The sequence below is a fragment of the Lethenteron reissneri genome, chromosome 46, assembly GCF_015708825.2.
Source record: "Lethenteron reissneri isolate LAM-NWPU_2019-01 chromosome 46, ASM1570882v1, whole genome shotgun sequence".
Taxonomy (NCBI): domain Eukaryota; kingdom Metazoa; phylum Chordata; class Hyperoartia; order Petromyzontiformes; family Petromyzontidae; genus Lethenteron; species Lethenteron reissneri.
The window spans coordinates 6,403,193-6,426,076 of record NC_083824.1 but is presented as its reverse complement, the minus strand read 5'-3'; the positions used below and the strand labels follow the sequence as shown (position 1 = coordinate 6,426,076).

General features: G+C 50.1%; 1 protein-coding gene across 5 annotated transcripts in view; it reads right to left on the bottom strand.

Moving 5' to 3' along the window:
• GFM2 (GTP dependent ribosome recycling factor mitochondrial 2) overlaps window positions 1–22,884 on the bottom strand; it is a 42,383-nt gene that overhangs the window by 2,921 nt on the left and 16,578 nt on the right. For all 5 annotated transcript variants that reach the window (XM_061570975.1, XM_061570977.1, XM_061570976.1 and 2 more), the window contains 14 exons: window positions 20,273–20,370; window positions 16,368–16,493; window positions 15,638–15,726; window positions 14,412–14,500; window positions 12,060–12,120; window positions 11,156–11,365; window positions 10,300–10,380; window positions 9,665–9,813; window positions 8,641–8,781; window positions 7,819–7,918; window positions 5,843–6,047; window positions 4,758–4,834; window positions 2,919–3,057; window positions 1,074–1,253 (listed from right to left, as the gene is read on the bottom strand). In XM_061570975.1, the coding sequence (XP_061426959.1) occupies window positions 1,074–1,253; window positions 2,919–3,057; window positions 4,758–4,834; window positions 5,843–6,047; window positions 7,819–7,918; window positions 8,641–8,781; window positions 9,665–9,813; window positions 10,300–10,380; window positions 11,156–11,365; window positions 12,060–12,120; window positions 14,412–14,500; window positions 15,638–15,726; window positions 16,368–16,493; window positions 20,273–20,370 (1,745 nt within the window). The remainder of the gene's footprint in view (window positions 1–1,073; window positions 1,254–2,918; window positions 3,058–4,757; window positions 4,835–5,842; window positions 6,048–7,818; window positions 7,919–8,640; window positions 8,782–9,664; window positions 9,814–10,299; window positions 10,381–11,155; window positions 11,366–12,059; window positions 12,121–14,411; window positions 14,501–15,637; window positions 15,727–16,367; window positions 16,494–20,272; window positions 20,371–22,884) is intronic.

The following is a 22,884-nucleotide window of genomic DNA, read 5'->3' as shown; positions in this document are numbered from 1 at the left end:
GTGTCAGGATCGGGATAAAACCCACGACCTCCTGTATATCAGGCGAGGTAATTAACATCTTGCCACTTTGGCAACCGTCGGAATTCATCTCCGTTAGCCGATGGTAATGATATAATAGTTTATAATGGGATCTGTTTTGCCAGTATCAAAGAAAGATCCCATGAAATAGCTGCTCACCCCGAGCTATAAATGCTCTGATTAGTGCCTTATATTTCTCGTGTTCACCTTTTTGTGTTCTCTGGTCTGAGACACCAGTGAGATTAGGCCATAAAGAAAGCTGTCTCTGGTGTAGGCCAAGCAGTTTCAAAGACAATGCATATATAATAATTATCATGAGACATGTCTGTTAGCATGTTCACAAGTATCGTGTGTGGTTAATGCAGGCTTGATTCCTTGAAAAATGTTTCTGTTTGGTGTTTCAACATCTTAACACCTGTTTTATTGCCAAAAAGGGTAAATCCTATTCTTATTTTTCATAAGTAATTATGAATGTTCATTCATAAAATAATTTGTGCCAGTCACCAAATCGTCTGGAATTCACCCCGATCTCGTCAAGACTACCGTGTACAGCTCTGGTGTTTTATGCTGTGAGACTGTGCTATGGGCAGCAGAGGGCATCGCAGTAAAACCCATTGGGTTTATCCTTCATCAATCCACACTGACCAGTTGGGTGAAGTATTTATCACAAAACCCCAACGATCTGTAAGGCATGGGGGAGGCCCTCATCCAGCAGTGGATTGACATAAAAACAGTACATCTACACCACGTTATAGTATGAGGTCAATAGTGACTGTCCAGTGGACAGACTGCCCCCTGCCATAGGAATGTGGGATTTCCAGTGGGCAGACTGCCCCCTGCCATAGGAATGTGGGCTTTCCAGTGGACAGACTGCCCCCTGCCATAGGAATGTGGGATTTCCAGTGGACAGACTGCCCCCTGCCATAGGAATGTGGGATTTCCAGTGGACAGACTGCCCCCTGCCATAGGAATGTGGGATTTCCAGTGGACAGACTGCCCCCTGCCATAGGAATGTGGGATTTCCACCATGTTTTTGAATGAAGGCAGACACGCACCTTGCTGCGCGCCGGCCTCCACACCGCTCCGCACCGCGTCGATGATCTCCTTCCCAGCGTGCATCGCGACCTTCTCGTTGACCTTGAACCGTGGGGTCACGCAGCCCTGGGGGCAGGGCCCCACGGCGAGCTCCACCACCACCTGGTGCAGCTTCTCCCCGAACGAGCGCTCCAAGGAGACTGCGACCGGCATCAGCGGCGGCAAATCGGGGCGGTTACGTTCCGGAAGGGTCGCTCGTGGTTAGTACCGCGAACTTCCGATTAGCACCGGTCCTGGCCCCGTCCCCCTTAAGTCGACACAATCTCAAGTGAATACCTGCTGCGGTGTGTAGTAAACATCGCCAATGGGGAGACAAGGACGGTCGGGCGTGGTTGCTGGCCACTCGCCCCCTCGTGTGCCGTACCGGCATTCTTAGGTGCTACAGCGCTTGCCCCACAAGTCTGTTGAGGCTGTGAGTGGGAACCACGTCTCGTCCATAAAGTTGAAGGTGCCCATCTGCAAATTCCTGCTCAGGCCCCTGCTGGCAGAAGAGCCTCCCACCTCTATAGAGCTCCCCCTCGAACAGGTTACTTTGGCCTACTCTTTCACGGTTGGCTGCACGTACGGTGCGAAAGAAGTTCAACGTACATACACGTGTACACATACAATCCTCCGGGGGGAATTACACTGGTCAACAAAATTTTTTTTTTTCTGGCCTGGACTTTTGCAGCTGTTTTAAACTAATTTCAGGGTGCTGATTCCAAATCTGATCTCAGATTTGCTCTATCACATCTCATTTTTATGCTATTGGCATACCCCATTTTCATTGATTTTGCCCAAAATTAACTCGTGTGTTTATAATATCATTTTATGTAGATATCCACATTTATTTAATATTTTTCTTCTGCAGTTTTTATTGAAAATGCAATATTTGATATCTCAAAAACCTGATGTTATAGACAAAACCTGATGCCAGATTTGAAATTAGCACCCCAAAATTACCTTAAAAACGTTGGAATACTTTATGCCAGAATAAGTGTGTTGACCAGTGTTATCAATGAAATACGCTCAGCGGAATGTGAGAAATCCCATAGCGTCATCTACGAGAAAAGCGAGAGGCCTGCCTATGGGTGCCGGCATCATGATTCAATTTAGGCAAATTAGAAGAAAATTACTCACGCATTACTTAACTGGGAAAGACAGATCAATCGTCGCCTCCTCCTGCGCCAACAGCAGGAGGCTTCTGAAAGGGTCTTGAGACTCGGTGAAGTATTACACGGGAAACGAGTGTAAGAATTTCAACAGTTAAAAATACGTATGCTATGGAGTTAAATCACTGGCATACGGAGTCAATGTGCCCACTTAACATTGCGATGGTTACACCGGGCGAATGAATTAGTGATTCTTGTGGATTAAAAACAATATCGTCTGTTAAAAATAATCATGACGTTGTTTTGCCACAGTCGAGGAATAGGCCCCCTCATCCAGCAGTGAATTGGCATGAGGCTACAAACAATTATCATAATAACTTATTGACTCAGGAAAGCCACTACGAGTCTGAAGACTCTTTTTCAGGAGGGTCCTGCGCTGGATTGTTGGGCCAACACCAATGACACGGTGCGCCTTGGGCAATGGGAGCAAACCGGAGAACACGGGAGGAAACCCATGCGAAAAAGGAGGAGAGAACACACACAAACCCGGGGGAGATCATACAACACTGCGCGCAGAAAGGCGCCCGAGGCCGCAATCGAACCAAGACCCTTCTTGCTGCGAGGCATGAGCGTGTTATCGCTGCGCCACCCTGCCGCCGATCAATCGCCACCGTGGTCACCGTCACCATCGCGGCCATCCCGTCAGCGCCTCACCGCTTGCCGTGCCTCCTGTGCCGACGGTCTCCCTGTACGCCACTTGCAGCGGCCCAAGCGCCGTCTCGATGCCAAACTCGCGACGGATGCGGTCGTGCACAATCTCTATGTGCAGTTCCCCCATGCCGCACAGGATCGTCTACTCCACACGCAGAGACAACGATCCCCCCAACGTGAAGCCCGCAGAAACCGTTTGGTCCGAGTGCTGCTAGGGAGCACCCATCAAAGGCCAGGATGGCACAAGAGTGGGGTGGGCAGCAACACACCCCGCGTGTTTACACGCCGCATCAGCTGCTAATTTCAGGCCGAGTCGACCTAGGGGAGGCCCAGGACCGGTTCATATATTCGCAACTGTAATTCACCGGCGAGAGGGAATCGAATCGGAGCCGCCGGGTTCATAGGGCAGCGCGCCAACCGCAATGCCACCACTCGCCACTACACACAAAAGGCAAACAATCCTCTCACGTGGGCTATATAGGCTGTTAGGACAAGTGCTGTAAGAAACTATTCAGGTCAGCAAGGTGCGCGAGTTGATGGGTCACACAAATTCGTTAAGACTCCTGACCCAAGGGGGTTTGAGGTCACCATTTTCTGGCTTGGCAGTGTGGCAGTACAATTGTCTTACATTCCCGCTGTATTTCATCTGTACAGGAATCGAGCGTTTTTCCCCCACTCCTCAAATTCGTGAGTTTTCTCCGGGTACTTCCAGGATTTCTCCCACGTGTATAAAAAATACTCATGGAGTTGGCCAAACATCCCGAGTGTAGGGCCGCTGAGCTTGGGCATTCGTTGGTAGCGCGGGTCTCCGGCTGCCACCTCACTTTGTGGTTTCCCCGTGCGCCTCCGTGCGAAAAATTGGCACTTGACACATTCTACAGCGTTTGTGAGATTCAATTTTCATGACCGACACGCTATATACAACTTATATTTCAGGGTCGTGTGGCCAGGACCACCTTTGTCTTCCCCCGAGGCCGATGTTGTTGACCGCACCAGGTACTTACATTAAGGACTGGCTCAAGCACAGTTTAAAGTTGGACTGATCAGAGAGAAGAGAATTTCCAAGACAATTGATGTCAACCAAAGGGTCCTACATTGGGATGTTTGGCCTAATCCTACACATTCACGGTTTAAGGAATGTATTCCTTTATAAATTGTAAAATAAATGTCAACAAATGAGAGAGCGTGTACGCTGGCAGAGCACGTGGGCATCCAAGGGCACAGAGTTCACCGAAATCCACACGATGGAGGAAGTGAAATAGATAGAAAATTGCCAGCGCACAACCGCACGTTCTACGTTTGCTAGCGTTGGCAAGCGCATCTCGTAGCAGGCTCGTGCACGTGGTTTAATGGCGAAAGCCGAACGCCGCATCCTGCCACGCGCTGTTGAACTAACGGCACGGACAGCGATCCGCTAAGTCTTTTTTTCGGATCGTCTCATTTGTATCAGGTAGCCCGATCATCCATAATACAGGTTTTTTGGGTTAGATCGCATAAATATAAATGTCGTTAAACCCGCCACCACCTGACACAGCCGATAAGTAAGGTTTGTCATGGAAACAAAACATGCCAATTCGTTACTAGTACAGCACACTGGTGTGTTGGATAGCAAATCCACAACATTACCAATCTGTGTACGACGTTTCGCCAGTAATTACAACTAGCTTCATTAGGCGACAGCCAGATTTCGCTTCCTCAGAATTCTGGCTTACTCGAGTCCGGCTTCGAGAGGTATGGCTGCATTTGACAATGACGTGTATCACGGGCGGAGGAAACGAACTGTGGGTTTCGTAGCTGGGTGCACTTAGTGCCCGTTCGTGCGTCTCTCGCCCCGTCTCCCACCTGTCCAGAGTCCGGATCGACCTTCACCCTCAGACTGGGGTCCTCTCTCTGCAGGCAGGCCAGGGCGTGCTCCAGCTCTGCAACACGCACACATCGACAAGTCCGCCGCTTTGTGTAAAAATAACGTAAAAATCCATCCACCAAAAAAATGAAACTATCTTTTTTTTACACATCCCATCTGTGTGTGTGTATATACACATATAATTTCAGCAGCACCGGTTCAACACAAGCAAACATTGGACCGGTTTCCACTTTCAGTCTCATCATCGGACATTTGCTTGAACCAATGCTGATACCAATGCTACTTAACGGCCAGAAGCGTGAGGCATATTGTCTGCTTCCGCACCAATGCGTATGATTATAATTCAGTGTTGTGTAAAGTGAAAGGTGGCCCAGGTGGTTCAGGAGCACTGAGCCTGCATCGTAGATAGACCCCTGGGGTTTTCCAGCAACGGATCAGAAACATGCACAATGGAGAGCTGCACAAAACCTGAAAAGTTGCAAGATACGAGCATGGCGAGGTGCAGGACTGGAATTCGATCGAGAGACAGAACGGGGAACATGTGGATTGGGGAACAAACGTAAACTGCAGATGCGTTAACATAAGCGAGCACACCCGTGGGCCAACTGATATCATCACGAGAAGGGCCTACTGGCCGACGGAGGAGACTGGTGACCAAGTGGACAGAGAACGCGCGAGTGTGCGACCACCGCGGAGATGGAGTGACGGAATGGGCTCGTGTGCAGGAAAGAAATAGATTGTGGCATCGTGAGACCGTGAGGGATGGATGAAGACTCGGTCAAGGAATTCATCCAGAAGTTGATAGATCACAGCTCGCAATGATGTATGGACACATGGTTTGAACAGGGAGACACTTTTGTTGTTTTACTTTTTATACTATTAGAGAACAAACCCTACTGTCGAGAACGAGGTTCAACCACAGGTGGAAATAAGCCAGATTCTCATCGTTGCCGGCCCATCGGTCCCGACACAAACATTAGCTTGAACCTCCTAACGCCACGCGGCCATATCGACACTTTTCGCTTACTGCTCGTTAACTGCCTCCCTTCGCGCACACCCTTACCGCCCTGTTTGGCGACGGACGGCGCTTCGACGGTACAGAAGAACACGGCTTCAGGCACCTCGACGCCGGCTAGGACCGGCAGCTTGGACGCCCCGGGGTCCTTGGGGCTCACTTTGCTCTGCGTGGAGGTGGCGGCGGAGGAGGCGCGGCGAGAAGCGGCCTGCGCCGATGACTTGGACGCCACCAGCGTGTCTCCCGTGCCCGTCTGTGCGAGCACGGAAGGAGGCAGGGAGGGCGAGGATGGGTCGGATGGTAGGAGAGGCGCAGTGGTGTGTGGTATCGAGTGGCAGTCACCTGTGTTAATGTCACCAGGTGTAAAGCCATCGTGATACCGAGGAGTTGGTAACCATGTGGCGTGGGGGACGTTATACATCGTTTGTGGCTCCCTGGTGGTGGAGTGGTTAGGATGGAGGAGGCCCGTGAAGGACGCTGCTACTGGGTAGTTGGAGGCAGTCGCCCTCCAACAACAATGGAGGGCAGAAGAGCGACGCTCACAACAACGTGCAGAGTGCCGTCAGCTAAAATACAGCAAGTTTGCACAGGAGGGGGCACAACTGGTGCATCTGCCAGTCATCTCAGTCAGTCAACCCATGGCACATGGGAATGTCCCGTGACCTCCCGTCAACGAGTATTCAACACTTCACGTGGCCTCAAAGTGCACCTGGCCTGGCACAGGCACCGTGGTGACATCATCGTCACTTAGTGGACTGGCGGGTGTTGGTTGGTTAGCGGTTAGGATGAGGTGCTCTCACAACCGCGTCCCGGGTTCAATTCCCGGTCAGGGAAATACTAGTTTCCCGCACCACCGATGAGCATGGTTGGCTACGTATGGTGCGAAAGAAGTTCAGAGCGGCAAGCCAACACCGCCAATGGTTTTCAAAAGTTAATTTAACTATTCTTTGGGTCTTTCGGTAAAGTCACGTCGATAGGTTCAAAGATAATAAAAAAAAAACTACGATGTTCGATCGCAATAGAATTGTTCGTCACCAGTTAAAAAATGTAATTAGTAAACTTTCGTAATGGGAAGTTTATTTAATTTAATATTAATATACGTTCTTGCACCGACTTCAATCTCTTCTGTAATGCAGTTGTTTTTTTCACCATTTCTATCTGCCTAATTTTGTTCTGATTTCTAATTGCTTCATTGTTGTACTGCATTGTAGACTGTTCTCATTTTCATTGACCCAGGTAACTCTTGCAAACGCGATTGTCCTGCATTTGGCTTAGTTCTCACCTGGCTCACAAAATCAACTTGAACCACTGAGTTTCTGGGTTCGAATCCAGGTAGCTGACTGTGATTAAACCAGATTCTCCTATACGTCATCAGAAATTCAGCCTTTTTATTTCACACGGTGGGGGCCTGACCTTTCCCACTTGCCCTGCTGAAGAGATTTTCATCACGAAGCAATGAAACAAAAATTTGCAATTGCCAGTGGTAGAATAATTGCCATGTTAATTGAAAAACCTATTTAACGTGATACAGTATTTATTTTGTGCGGTCATTGGCGATTGAGTCAAGAAACCTGAGAACCTGGTGTATTCACGGGCAGTGGCTGGAACTTGGATTTGAACCAAGGATTTCCACGGTGCTAGCTCAACGCACTCCGAGCCCCAAGCCCCCTGGCCACAAAGACAGCAATAGCCCGCCCCTTGTTGGCAGAGGGTTCGCGTTTCGAATCCGGCAGATGGCCCTGGTTTAATACCGCGGGTGTATTAATAATTTGACGCGAATGAAAAATGGCACCGCAAGTTACTCATTGGGATTACACAAAGTATCCACAATCATCGCCCCATACTGGCAGACTAATGCCCACTTGCAGGCCCGGTGCCGAGTCAACTTGCGCCGCACAGGGTCAGCTTCTGCCGGGGGTGCCCTTGGAACGTCGATTTGAGATGGCGATATCAAGGCGCTTTGAGTTGACGGTGCACGTAAGTAAGCGCTACACAGATGCAAAGTCCGTTGCTATTAAACCCACCTGCTTAAGGCCGACCGCAATTGCGATATTTCCGGCTGACAGCGAGGAAAGCTCCACGTGTTGGTCAGCGAAGGGCAGCAGCAGTTTGTTCATTCTCTCCCTTCGACACACGCACGAGCACAACAGCCGTGGCCAAGTCAACAGGCAACGAGTGCAAAGGTCACCTCCACTGAAGCCAGCAATGGAAATTTCACATTCCCATGGTGGCTGGCAGTCTCTCAACACGATGGACACACTTGCAACAAGGTGGCAAGACTATTGTTTAGAACCTCAGAAAAATAATGATGATTATAACAATAATGTACTTTAACGAGTAAAACTTAAACCTCCTTGCCAAGAAGGTCCTGCATTGAGGTGTTTAGCAAGTTCTTTAAGTGGGGAGGCCTTCATCCAGCAGTGGATAGATCAAGGCTGACAATGGCAATGATGATGATGACAAACACTACAACAACGGCAATGAAGACGACAATGACGCTGCTGCCGACGACAACATACATGACAACCGTGAGCCAGGATTTCAACCCGCGCCCCTTGACCACACGTGTGTGTGTGTATGTTGAACTTCTGTCGCACCGTACGTAGCCAACCGTGCAAATCGGAGGTGCGGGGGAAACACAACAAACTAAACGCAAAAAGCAGTTCGGAATAAATTAGTTTTAAATATAGACGATTTAAAAGCGCATGGCCTCCAGCGGCTTCCTGATATCGCAAGGGCGTTCCAGACGGCCGCAGAAGCGCACGTGAAAGCACCGCGCGACGACCGTCTTCGCTCGATGGCCGGCAGCCAAAGAGCCGTCAGCAAGCCCGAGGGGGGAGTCTCACGTGCAGTCCTTGTTGATGTTGTAGACGGACGACTGCGGCCGTAATGCCCCGGAGTAGACCCTCAGGAAGACCAAAGGCCCCCTCTGTTTGTCGTGCGTCACCTTGAACGCCAACGCGCACGGCTCGTCGCCGTACCACTGCCTAGGGGCGCACGCGGGCAAAACAAAAAAATTGCGCGCTGGTTCAGCCTCGTGGGAAACTTTGACCTCACCACGCGGCTCCAGTGCGGGTTTGGTGCCAGGGCAGGGAGCAGGGATGTTTGAGGAGGACCGTAGAAGTGAAGCACAACTATGGATTTCGTGGCGAGGCCTTCATCCAACAGTGGACTGGCTGTCCCCATACATTCTAGATTTGAAGCTTTCGTGACTGCAAGGATTCATATTCTTAGGTTTTTTCGGTAAAGTCACGTAGGTAAAAAATTAAAATTAATAAAAGTAAAATCAAATAAAAATCACGACGTTTCGGAGGCAACACAAGCTTCCGTCTTCAGGTGGAACCGTCACAGCCCGACAGCTGTATCAAGTAAATGAGAGATTACAGGAGATATATATACGGAGTGGTATCTCCTGTAATCTCTCATTTACTTGATACAGCTGTCGGGCTGTGACGGTTCCACCTGAAGACGGAAGCTTGTGTTACTTTTATTAATTTAAATTTTTTACCTACGTGACTTTACCGAAAAAACCTAAGAATATGTCCCCATACACTCTACGTCTCTACGTTCACCATCTATCTGTTTCTATTAACTGAAAGGATTATTTCTCCCCGTCCCATCATCTGGTCCACTGCGTTCTCTGTGCCGAAGTCTTCCAAGTGTCTGTTCTCGCATGTCCCCTGTGCCTCCCCTCCGTCTCTGCTCGTCCGATCTTTCCCTCCACGGCCTCACTTATCCCCGTCGATTCCCGCATGTTGCTGTGTGTTCCCGTTTCTCCCTGCTTATTTGCCCATCTATCCCAGCGTCTATCCCCGCGTGTCCCCCGTCAATCCCCAGATGTCCCCCGCGTGTCCCCACCGCGCGTCTCACAGGAAGGGGTGCTGGCGCTCGACTGGCGAGGGCAGGTAGTGTGTGACTGCGTCCATCAGCAGCTGCACACCCTTGTTCTTGAGCGCGCTGCCACACAGCACCGGCACTGCCGCCCGGCTGAGCGTCGCCCTGCGAAGGGCCGCGCGCACCTGTGGGCGCCGTCGATCCGGCCACGCACAGAAGGGACGGCGGGGTGTCGGGACAGGGGAAGGGACACACGGAGTGAAACAAATGAAGGTTCCGGCACAATTGACTTTAGGGTGAATCGGAACGTTGAGCCGAGAGAGATATGCTGCAAGAACTAAAATGGAGCAAGCGAGCGACAACATCCAGAAAGGTGTGAATTTAAAGAGGTGGAATCTTTTGTTTTCATGGAGTCTTTTTTTGTCTACATTGTAATTGTTTCCCACAATGCATTCGGGTTGTGCTAACAGTATCATGAGATGTGCAGGAGTGAGATGGACTGCGATATACCAGGACCACGATAAATAAAAGAGTGGGAAGGCACTCATCAAGAAGCGAATAGGCCATGGATGATGATGATAATGATGATGAACCTTGTTCTGACCATTTTTACCATTGGCCGCTTTGCCTTGCGGGGGATGCGATATTAAACTATATCGAGGCTTACTCACGTGTTCGCTGGCCACGGAGGAGAAGTCTTCACTGTGCTGCCCTAAAACCAGTTCTGCGAATGCGTCATCTCCGTCCGCCAGCTGCACCACAACAACAACAAACAAACAAACAACAACAACCACATCAACGGCAATCGTCTGCCACGGGACGAAGAACCCATCCGGATCGCTCGCAGAGCAGTTGCAACCCCTTTCGTGTTCAAGAACGGCCCACGGAAGCGGATAACACAGAGCTACCACTGAGATCCTTTACTGAGCGACCTCTCGCTCGCACCTCGATTAGCACGTTTGGCTACGTACGGAGCGAAATAAGTTCAACACACGTACAGCAATGTAGGGGTCACCACTTCCCCACCCATTCTGCCACGGAACCACAAGCAAGCGAGAAGGGCAGCCAGAACCGGCGCCAACAATTGCCCAAGCTGTGGTCCTACATCGGGATCTTTGGCCACGTACATCCGAGCCTGAACAAAGACAAAGATCCTCCGTGTAGCCTTAACAGACTGTCAGGGCAAGTGCTGTTAGCGAGCACCTATGAAAGCCGGCACGGCACACGTGAGGGTGGGTGGCCAACCCATCGCCCGGCCGCCTTTATCTCCCTAGCGGGTACTCATTTGAGGCCGAGTCGACCTAGGGGAGGCCCAGGACCGGTTCAGATAATCGTCACTGGTGTTGGCCGTGAGCGGGAATGGAACCTGCGTCGCTAGGTTCGTAGCGAGTTGCGCTAACCGCTACGCTACCGCACGCACGCGCGCGCACGATGTGAGAATAACGTGAGATGCAAGTTATGGGACGCCGATATCGCGACAAAACCTATCGTGACAAAGCGAGGGACGCTCGCCCGCCAGCGTCCCACCTGCTCCACCAAGGTCTTCCTCGCCTCCACGGCGCTCGGCCACAGCTCGGGGGTCCCCGCAGGGCTCAGCGTTGTTCTCTCAAACTCCGAGCCGTCGTCCCGCTCCGGATGCGGCCGCGTTCCGGCCGGTCGCCCGCCCCCCCACGTGAACACCTCCATGGAGACGACGTCCACGATGCCGCGAAACGTCCTCTCGGCGCCGACGGGCAACTGGCGAGGGGAGGGGGGGCGCCGTAGGCGGTGGTGGAGGGGGGGGGAAGAAGGGGACGCGGAGAGAAAGGGGCCGCAGCACGCCGTCGCTTCCTGCCCTCTGCCGGATATCTCGCAGACACCGCGCAGGTGCCGAGTGCGGTTTTTCCCCAACGGGTTCGCACGATGCGCCGGTTGGGGCGCTGCGAGCGGCGGGTCGAGCAGAGAGGCGGAGGGGTGTGACGAGACAAATTTGGCGCCGCCGTGGCGTGATGTTATCTCCCTCGCCTGGTACGCAGGAGGTCGTCGTGGGTGCGGTAACCGACCCCAGACTCCTGTATATTTGGAGCTTGCACGCAAAGATTTTTCTCCGGGTCCTCCGGTTTTTCCCCCCACGTTTAGAGTAACTGGCTGCAATAAACTTCCACTTAATAAGCCACTCCGTTGAGATGTCATCTGTGGCCAGGTCGCTTCTGAAAAAGAGCTAATAGCTCAGTGAGCCTTGCCTGGTAAATAAAATAGTTTAGTTTACCGTTTATAGGGTACACTTTTTTTTCATTCCCTAATCAAGTTAATATAAATTTCTTATCATACGCTTTCAAACAAGTCTAGGGAGAATTTTCCAGACAGAGATACATGCATGCCTAGATACGTACCAATATATAGATTAGCTATTTATTACAAAGATGTTAAGCCTCGTTAATCTATAACTGACCTGTATAATGAGAGGCTGGACTTTAAGTTTCTCTTTGATGGAATCCACTGAGTAGGCAAAGCTGAGAAAGAAAATAATAGATTAATAGGAACACCAAGATGGCATCGTCGGTAACGTCATTAATGCCACAAAACCCAGCAATCGCCTGCTGCCAGATAAGAAATGATCAGGAGTTCCATCTCTATGGGGTCAGTTCTGGTAGCCTCATCGCCACCACCACCACCTTGTCCCCCCCCAAAATAAAAAAAGCCAAAAGAGTGTCTCCCTGCTCTCACATGAGCAGTGGGCGGCACCCATTGCCACTGACGGTGATGAACCAGTGATTGAAATTCCACATTCCTATGACGAGGACCAATCTATCCTCAGGATGACCACTGCTAACTTTGAACAAATAAGATGCAAATAATTTTACCAATGCCAAAGTGATGACTAATAGATGATGACTAATGATGATGATCGGTTTAATATCAGCCATGGCACCAAGGAGCGTGGAAGGTTAACGACTGCCCCACCGCTCCGCCCCATTATCTCTTTGCCACTTTTCATCTCCGACGTGCAATCGGGGTCACGTCACGGCATGAAGCTTTAATTCAGAGCCCTCGCAGAGCAGTGCAACCCTTCGCGTTTCACGCTGGCCCACGGAAGCGGACACCGCAGAGCTACTTCTGAGAACTCCGGTCCGTGCTTTCCCACTCGCTCTGCCACTGACAGTAAAGTCCGTCTCGTGTCAGTCAAATCGATTACTTTAATTCTTTAATTGAGACAAAACCCAAGTTGATTGCGATGGTTTTTTTGGGGGTTTTTCCGTGATGCCATTGGTGGACAGGCTACAGCCACGGGACTCGCAACACTTGAGAAGCCGGTTTAATCGCTGGCGGTTGAAACCCGGATTCGAACCCAGGTTCTCATCAGGGTTGCGATTTCCGCACCAATTTCCGCAAACATGCTGTTTTCGACCGCATTTTGCGGTAGTTTCTGTGACCCTCTTCCGCACAAATTTCCGCAATTTGCGGTGATTCCTGTGAAGACTTCCGCAAATCGTGACTTCGATTCCCGCCTTTCTCGGTGCCGTACTCGCGCGGTTGGCGCACATATCTTGCGTATGCCCATTTGGCTCTGCTGACTTCTGGAAAAAACGATATGTATATATGAACTATGGATTCCTGCATTCAGACAGCGTTGTTGGTGCGCACGAACTGTGAAAAAATCAATGAGAGCCGCGAGCTCTTGTGCGTCGAAGTACTTGTCGATGCCGTCGATGAAGCACACTTGCCACAAGTACACGACGCCACCGTTGACATGTTTGTCGCCGATAGGAATCCCTACGGTTGCATCTTTCCGGATCGACGCAACCCCCAGCGCTGTGCTCAGGCCCTTTTGCCCAGCCCCATGATGTCTCCTAGCGTCTGCCATTCGGAGCCCTCGCAGTACTCGTAGCGACAAAGGAAAAACAAAAAACTGTAGCATTTTCTTTATTCATATTCTGTCGATATGCAAAACTATTCATCGTCGCTCAGATTGCAGCGCGTTGGGAAATCCACTGGTAATTTTGGCCAAGCGCTCAGATACCCACGCTGTTTTCGATACGCTCAGATACACACGCGTTTCCGCTCAGGTAATATCCTCGTCCAGCGTACGCTCATTTGCCTCTGTCGTAGCTACTTTATACCTCCTGCGAATATATACACTTTACTGCTAACGATTAAAACTTTGGCGCACAGGTCGGTCGGCTGTGAGAGGGCTTTCTCTCTGCAAAACAACATCAAGCCCGAGGAGTGGTTGCTCCTCTCGTGCAAGCAGTTGAACGCGCTTATAGTTTGCGCCCGCGACAAGCCAAAACTCAGCATCTTTCACGCCGAAGACGACATGAAGCGCTGGAAGAATGCGAAGAAGTGAAAGTACATGTGCTCGTAATCACGGCTCCGCATTTGAATAAAGTATGTGGTTCTTGTGCGGAAATGCGGAAATCATATATTCATTCCAATCAGTAACTCAAAGCCCTACGTGATGCTGGGCCTTGCATGTATCCTTTCCAATAGAACGCATTAACGTGTTGTTAAAAGCGCGCGGTCATAGGAGTAGTCTTTCCACCGTTTGCGGTTGACTTTAGCAAAAATGCGGGAAAATTTGAACCCTCCTTCCGCATTTTCCATGCGGAAATCGCAACCCTGGTTCTCATCAGGGGTGCCCGGCTCAGTCCAGTGATCTCTTGAGCCACCCGGCCACCTCACGACACTTCACACTGCGACAATGAACAGGAGACATGGTAGGGTGGGGTGGGGTAGGGGGTGGCAACGATGCACCGATGGAAACCTAGAATCACAGTCCGGACATAACTTTCGGGGGACTCACCTGGCTCCCAGTTTGTCCATCTTGTTGAGGAAGCACAAGCGAGGAACCTCGTAGCGATCAGCTTGTCGCCAGACGGTCATCGTCTGAGCCTGCGCGCACAAAACGGACGCTTCGGTGATCCCCCTGCAAGGTCGAGGAACTGAAAACACGGCGCAAGAAGGCCGTCATGTTGAGAGGCGGTCGGGTGGCACGGGGCTCAGAGCTGACACCCCTGGGTTCAACTTCAGGCAGCCTAACCTTAGTCTACCCTCTAAACCCGAACGTAACTTTATTGAATGTGTATTATAATTTTTCCATGAGCGTCATGTAAAGGGGGACAGGTGGCTGCTGGAGAGGACCTCTGAAGGGCCGTCACGGCGCACGAGTTGATGGTGCGGCAGGCACCACGCCACGCCGTCATTGTCTCCCCAGTGCTGACGTTGAAGCACAGCACTTGGTACCCGTCGTTTGAGGCCGAGTCGATGTAGGGGAGGCTCAGGAACGGTTGAAATACAACGTTTCACCGATGTCGCGCATCGTCGCCAGGAATCGAACCCAGGCGGGCGAACTGCAGTGCCACTTTGTGCAAACCAATGCGCCACTGCTCCCCCAATACGCATTTTCTTACACCAATTGAACTAACGCAACAACAGCCGCCATTCGCCACTAAGTAGAGGCGACGTCACTCACGGTGCCTGTGCCAGGCCAGGTGCACTTAGAGGCCATGTGAAGTTGTCCCAAGGCTAGCTAACAGGTCACGGGACAGGCCCAGGTGCCGTGGGTTGACAGTCTGACATGACTGTCAGATGCACCAGCAGTGACCCCTACGATGCCAACTTGCTTTATTTTAGCCGCCCAGCGCTCCGCTCATTGTTGTGAGCGTCACTCTAACAAAGACAAAGATCCCCCGTATAGCCTTAACAGACTGTAGGGGCAAGTGCTGTTAGCGAGCACCTATGAAGGCCGCAACGGTACACGAGGGGGTGGGTGGCCAGCACCACGCCCGACCGCCTTTGTCTCCCCAGTGGCAATGTTTACACACCGCACCAGGTACTCATTTCAGGCTGAGTCGACCTAGGGGAGGCCCAGGACTGGTTCAGATAATCGTCACTGGTGTTGGCCGTGAGCGGGAATCGAACCCGGGTCACCAGGTTCATAGCGCAGCGCGCTAACCGCTACACTATCGCTCCCCTCCTACCGCTGTTACACACGCACACTCACGCACGCAAATAAACACAAACGCACACCTCAACGCCAGCAGAGGCATCAAACACGGCCACGGCACCGTCCAGCACGCGCAGGCATCGTTCAACCTCCACCGTGAAGTCCACATGCCCTGCAAACAACACAACACAGACACCTAACTCTTACTGTTTGGCGGCAAGACAATGTTCGTAAGGTACCGGGACTGGTTTACTGAGAAAATCGATGGGCTAAGCACCGAGTTTTGGAATCCCCATCAAAGCATGCTGTGTCCTCGAGTAAGTATGTATGTTGACCTTCTTTAGCACAGAACGTAGTCAACCGTGCTAATTGGGAGGTGCGAGCGAAGGACAACAAACTAAACACAAAAAGCAGTTCTAAAAAATTTAGTTTTCAATCTAGAATGAAAAGTGCATAGCTCCAGTGGCTTCATAATATCGCAACGAAGAGCGTTCCAGACGGCCGCAGAAGCGCATCTGAAAGCGCGCGATGCAGCGACCGTCTTTGTTCGATGGCGAGCCAAAAGCCGCCGCTGCGAGGATGACCGGAGTTCACGTGATGGTTTATGCTCCTTGACGAGATCAGCAAGGTACCGTGGTTCGTTTGCGGCAAGCACTTTGCGTGTGTAATAAGTTCCACCTCACGACGTATTCGTTCATCAACCGGAAGCCAATGCAGCTCGGCGAACACCCGGGCGGGACAGCAACACCCACGGCGGCACGTGCCGCGGAATTTTGTGGAACACGCTGCAAAAATTCGACGGCACAGTCTCACCGGGGGTGTCGACGAGGTTGATGCGGTGGCCGCTCCAGTGGAAGGACACGGCGGCCGACTGGATGGTGATGCCTCTCTCCCGCTCCTGCGCCATGAAGTCCGTCACCGTGTCGCCGTCGTCAACGTCTGCTCGCCCGGAGCGGAATTCAAAAGTCAACAGGGGGAAACGCATCCGTCGGCATTTTCGCCATCGCTTTCGTGGGCTCGGCGGAGCATTTACGCCAAAGGTCGACTGCAGCGGGGAGGGCGCAGACCAGCAACCCAGCCTGCCGCTAAAAAATTTAAAGGTCCGGCCGCGCTACATTTTTCACTCCCCCCACTACGGCGTAAGTAGCTTGGGGGCAATCGCCATGACAGTTTCCCCCCCTTTCACAAGGCAAATGTTGATGTGTACCCACCACCGCACCAGTACTGGACGTCCGAGAAACACCCACTGAACATCTGAACCTTATGGCGAGGACCCCGGGGTCCCGAATAAACGGAGGTCAGAATCTAGACTTATTTATTTCTTTTTGGCGACTCCGTCCCACTGCGCACATAAACGCCGTGACCCGCCTGCCGCGGATCGTTCTGTCGTCGCGTCGTCCAAGCGCAGCAGCGAAGACGAATGCGCAGAACAAACAAAACTTTTAAAAACTTTGATTCGCGCATCGTGTAGAGCGAGGAGCCAAATCTAGTTTTCTAATACACTTTTGATAATATATAGTGTGAATAATAATCTAGCGTTCTATCTGACCTGGATGCTATCGATGATTCGCGAATCATTTACTGTACAGTACTGTACAACTATTAAACATTTACGTACATTTACATACATTGTATATCTACACTCGTATAGGCGAACCCCAACATACGCGAATTAGCGCTTATGCCGGAGTACACGGAACCTAGCCCCCGCGTATTCTGAGACCTTACCGTAGAAACAATCCCCATGGGAGTGTGCCTGTGGGACAGCATTGCTGTTGCTGTTGTTGTCCTATTGAGAGAAAGGCCCCGCCATAGAAATGTGGAATTTTCACCACTAGCTCAGCGGCCGCCGGTGCCAATGGGCGCTGCCCAAAGTTGATTTGAGCCGACCGTTACGTTGACGTCTCATGAACAACGATGACCAGGGGGTGGCAGTGCAGCAAAGGGTTCTACCTGTGAGTGAATGTGAGTGCGGTATTCAACGTGTGTGTCTGTGTGTTAGATGTAGGGGAGCGGTTAGCGCTACGCTGCGCTATGAACCTGGGGACCCGGGTTCGATTCCCGCTCACGGCCAAAACAGTGACGATTATCTGAACCGGTCCTGGGCCTCCCCTAGGTCGACTCAGCCTCAAATGAGTACCCGGTGCGATGTGTACACATCGCCACTGGGGAGACAAAGGCGGCCGGGCATGGTGTTGGCCACCCAGCCCCTCGTGTGCCGTGCCGGCCTTTACAGGCGCTCGCTAAGGGCACTTGCCCCTACAGTCTGTTCAGGCTACACGGGGGATCTTTGTCTTTTTTGTTAGACGTAAGGCTTCCCCAGGTATGGGCTACCATAAGTTGAATAAATAATGGTTATTGGTCATCATTATGACGTGACAATAATTAAGACTTCACAGCACCCTGTCATTCTTCTGCTGTATGAAACATGCATTTAGATTAAAATCAAATAAATCACGACGTTTCGGGCACAACACAAGCGTCCGTCATCAGGTGGGAAAGCATGGTCTGCTGCTGAGGCAGACTGTTTTAAAAGGTTTGAAATGGGTGTAGCTCAAGGGTTATAAAGAAGTGGCCGGGGCTAGTGATGTTAATGTGAGAAATTAGCACCTGATGACGGATGCTTGCGTTGCGCCCGAAACGTCGTGATTTATTTTATTTTATACCTACGTGACTTTACCGAAAGAACCAAAGAATATAGATTCCTGCAGTCACGAAAGCTTCAAATCAAACATGCATTTAGATTAGATTATTTGGCTTTGTTGAGCTATCATTTGTGGCGAAGTCACTTCCGAAAAAGAAGATAACAGTTCATTGGGTTTTACTTGATAAGTGATTTTATTACTTTTCCTATACTTTGTACTCCTATCGTGTTTTTGTATTGTTTGTTGATGTAACGTTCTGACCTTCCCCGACTGGACACCTGTGAAAAAAAGCTTGAAAGCTCATCGGATTCCTCCGGTATAACTAAATATTCTCTGCTTCTGCCTCTGGCTTCCTGCCTAGAGCCAAAGGCTCAATGAGAGAGGAATTTGTCTAAGGATCCCAATGCGGGAGCAGCGTTGACGTTTTTTGTTGTTGTAATGTATCAACCAAGTGTTTTATTTCGCTCGGCGTTGGCGAAGGGGGGGGGGGCGTGGGAAAGAGGAGGAGGGGGGGGGGCGGCGGAAATAATTCGACGAGGACGATGGCTACGGACTGCCGCCCACCTCCAGGCCATGCAGGCCCCTTCGTTTCGTCTTGCCACAGACCCGTGGTCGTGCTTTGGTTCCGTGGTGGTCGCCAGCCGTGGCCACCGCTTGGTGATTTTTTGCCTCCAGCCCCACCCTCCCTCATGATTGCCGTGCATTGCCGACGGCATTTTTTTTTCATTTTCGCAGTTGCAGACAATAACAAAATACCACGGAGGTTGATCCACGGGTGTCGGCACGTTTGCCGTTCTCACACTAAAAAGAAAACTACGCTATTTCTAATTTTAACCAGGTAAAGCCCACTGAGCTATTAAGCTTCTTTTTCAGAAGGTGAACTGGCGATCACAAACGCTACTTCGTACGAAGTGGCTTATCATGTGTGGAAATGTATAGCGGCCAAATACTCTTCAACGCATGTTTACAAATATCGAGGGGAAAAACTGGAGGACCCAGAGAAAAATCCATGCCACCATGGGGGAGAGAGAACACGCAGAGAGACATGCAGACTCAAAATATACAGCAGCAGGCGTCAGGGTCGGGAGTGAACCCACGACCTCCTGTAGACCAGGCAAGGTAGTTAACATCTCCTAGCCACCATGGTGCTAAGTGTGAGTATCAAGACCACACATTCACTTGTCATTGATAGGAAGTTTGGTTTCAACACATCGACTTACATGCACGGTATTGACTGGCGTGGCGTAACGAGGTATAGGTATTTGTGTAATGTTTAGAACACTGGACTCGGCATACCAGATGTCACCTGTTAGATTTGACCTACCCTGCCGGCAAGTTAAAACTACGCGCAGACTCAACAAGACATAGACCCTTCGGGAAAATAAGACAGCGGTCAACCAAGCACAATCTCAAGCTGGCAGATGAGGTGAGTCATCAGCATTAAATCATTAACCATGACTGGCTGATAGGATAGAATGATAAACAGGGACCAAAGATTACCAGGGTTATCTTAAGAGCCAGGCAACGTGCTTCATTTTATTACACGCTTTTTATTAACTCACTCTGTCTGTTGTTGTTGTTGTATCCTCAAATCTTCCAACTCAATTTTACCCATTTCCCAATGTGGTATCGACTACAAAATTGGTATACTTATGTCATACTGATGACAATACTATAGTCTATCATAAAAAAAAACATATTTTAAAACATTATTTTTCATATGTTATCTAGATTTGAAGTTTTCGTGACTGCAGGGATCCATACTCTTTGGTTCTTTCGGTAAAGTCACGTAGGTATAAAATAAAATAAATTAAAAATCACCAATTTATTTTATTTATATATTATGTTTCGTCTTGTCTCTAATTGTCCACGCTCAACTGACGTTGGCTGTAATTGGCCACGGTCCCTTACGTTGTGGCAAGCTTCGGGGCCACTTCCTGGAGTCGTGGAGTTCTTCCATTGCTACTAGGGTGCATTTGATTAAAGCGTGTTTTTTTTTATATTACTTATTTTATGAATACAAAACGGCCACGGGACAAAGCGGAGAGTTGACAGTGTTATCTGTGCGAGTACCGCCAAGCACGCGCGTGTAGCCAGCGTAGTACAGCATGCGTTCCGTCGTCGTGGTCTTTCCCGCGTCGATGTGGGCCATGATGCCGATGTTTCGTATCCTGCAGCAAACAACAACGGGGTCACTTGAAGCGGGAGGGACCGGCATGGCGCGCGAAACGTCTAAAAACTGAAACTATTTTTAGCGTCCTCTGGTCTAACACCGTTTGAGACTAGGCTCGAAAGAAATCTGTCTCTGGTGTGGGCACATCAGTTTCAAAGACAATGCATATATTCATCTTCTTGGTTACTGAAAAAACCAAGAAGATGAATCCCTGCAGTCACGAAAGCTTCAAATCGAAAAATGCATACATTATCAGAGTATGTTTTTTGTTTGCATTCTGACCACAAGTATTGTGGTTAATGCACACATGGTTCCTTGTAAAAGGGTTACAGTTTGGTGTTTTAACATCTTACCACCTGTTTTGTTGCCAGAAAAAATGGGAAAACCTTTTCTCATTTTTATTTTGCCACATAAAGCCCCATTGAGCTTCATAGCTATTTTTCAGAAGAGACCTGGCTATCACACATGATAGCCCAAACGAAGTGGCTTATATTTCGATTTAAAGCTTTCGTGAGTGCATGGATTCATGTTCTTGATTCTTTCGGTAAAGTCACGTAGAAGGGAAATAATAAAATAGTAAAAATAAAACATAATACAAATTCTCACGACGTTTCGATTGCAACACAAGCAATCATCATAGTTTTCACACCTGATGATGATTGCTTGTGTTTATGTTTTATTTTTCTTATTTTATTATTTCCCTTCTAAGTGACTTTACCGAAAGCACCAAGAATATGAAGTGGCTTATCATCGTGTAGAAATTTATAGCAGCCAAATACTCAAAACGCACGTTTAAAAATGTGGGGGGGGGGGGGGAACAGGAGGACCCAGAGAAAAATCCACGCGGCCACGGCGAGAAAACGCAAACTCTAAATATACAAACGTCAGAGTCAGCATCAAACCCACAATCTCCTGCATACCAGGCGAGGTAGTTAATATCTCACCACTGCTGCTGCCCTTAGGGGATGGCGTGGCGATCACCACACAATAAAAATGTGAAATGCAAATAAAAAAAAACAATGGGAAACTAATATTGTGATAATGCGATCATGTCGTGAAAATCAACATCGTATCGTGAAAAGTAATATATCGCAGCAACCTTATTCCTAACGTGCTCAAGGAAGTACATCTCTACCTCTTGAGGCTTGAGACCGCTGAAGCAAAGTCCAATTATACCGAATTCTTAGCATAGTCAGCACTATGCCTGGCCGCCCGTGTCTTGCCACATTCACATACCACACCAGGTACTCGTCTAAGGCCGAGTCGACCTTGGGGAGTCCCAGGGCCGGTTCAGATGGTGGACGCCAATGTTGGTCGTGCGTGAACGGGACTGGAACTTGGGTCGCTGGGTTCGTAGCGCGGTGCGCTAACCGCGATACGACCGCTCCTCACCCAGTACGCGCACCAACAAACACACACATGCAGTGTGTCCCGTTTCCCTGGCTCTGGATAACATCAGCGGCGAGTGATATTTGTACGGGTCCTACACCCGTAAACAACCACACCAACAAAGAGCCAGGTTCGGATAACATCTGCCACTGAATACTGTGCTTCAAGTCCGGACACCCAAACCGAGTTCCCGGGATCGTAGCGTCAACACAGAAACACGCAGCTGCATGAACAAAATATGCACACCACTGCATTTCATCCATTTTCGGTGCAGAGACAGGTTGAACCTTACTTGGTTCAAACCTTATCTGATACATTCATGAACTTGACTACGGTTCCTTGAATGCCGTCACATACTGGGAACCCAGCAACCCAAGTTTGATTCTCGGCCACGGCCAACATTAGTGACGATTGACATCTAAAGCAATCCTGGGACACCCTTTCGCCGACCGGCACTGACAAGGGTGGTGAAGTATGGCCAAAACCCACCATGACCGGTACGGTATGGGGAGGCCATGATGCAGCAGTGAAAAGACAAAGGCTGTGAATGCATGATGAAGACAAATGGCCTAACTCAATGACACCCGTCAACTCTCTAACATGAAAACTACCGAGTGTAAGCGTACGACGTTTTTTCCAAAAAGTTAGGACCACACCAAAGCTTGAGCAGACTTAGCATCAAACAGTCCGTTGAAATTACGCTGCCAATCGTGCAAACATATTGACACTAAACAGTGCACACGCACAGCCTTTTTGTCAATCCACTGCTGGATGAGGGCCTCCCCATGCCACGTGGGTCGTGGTAGTTATTTGACTGTACTTCACCTGGATGACCACTGCAGGGCATTGGATTGTGCTGCACCACCCACCACCACGTGGCCCCCGCAAGCCCCATCGCCGGACCTGTCTGTGCACGGTGGTGGTTATCCATCCAAGGAATGTCCAAGCTCAAGCCTGCTTAGTTTCGAAAACGTGGCGAGATCAGGCTTTATTCCGCGCAATTTGTTGTTCATCTTAACTGGCGTAGAGCTCAACGGAACGCTCGTTTAAAGCCTCACCACTCAGGTTGCAGGCGTTAAATTAGGGGTGGGGAACGTCTGGCCTGCGGGCCGTATAAGTCCCG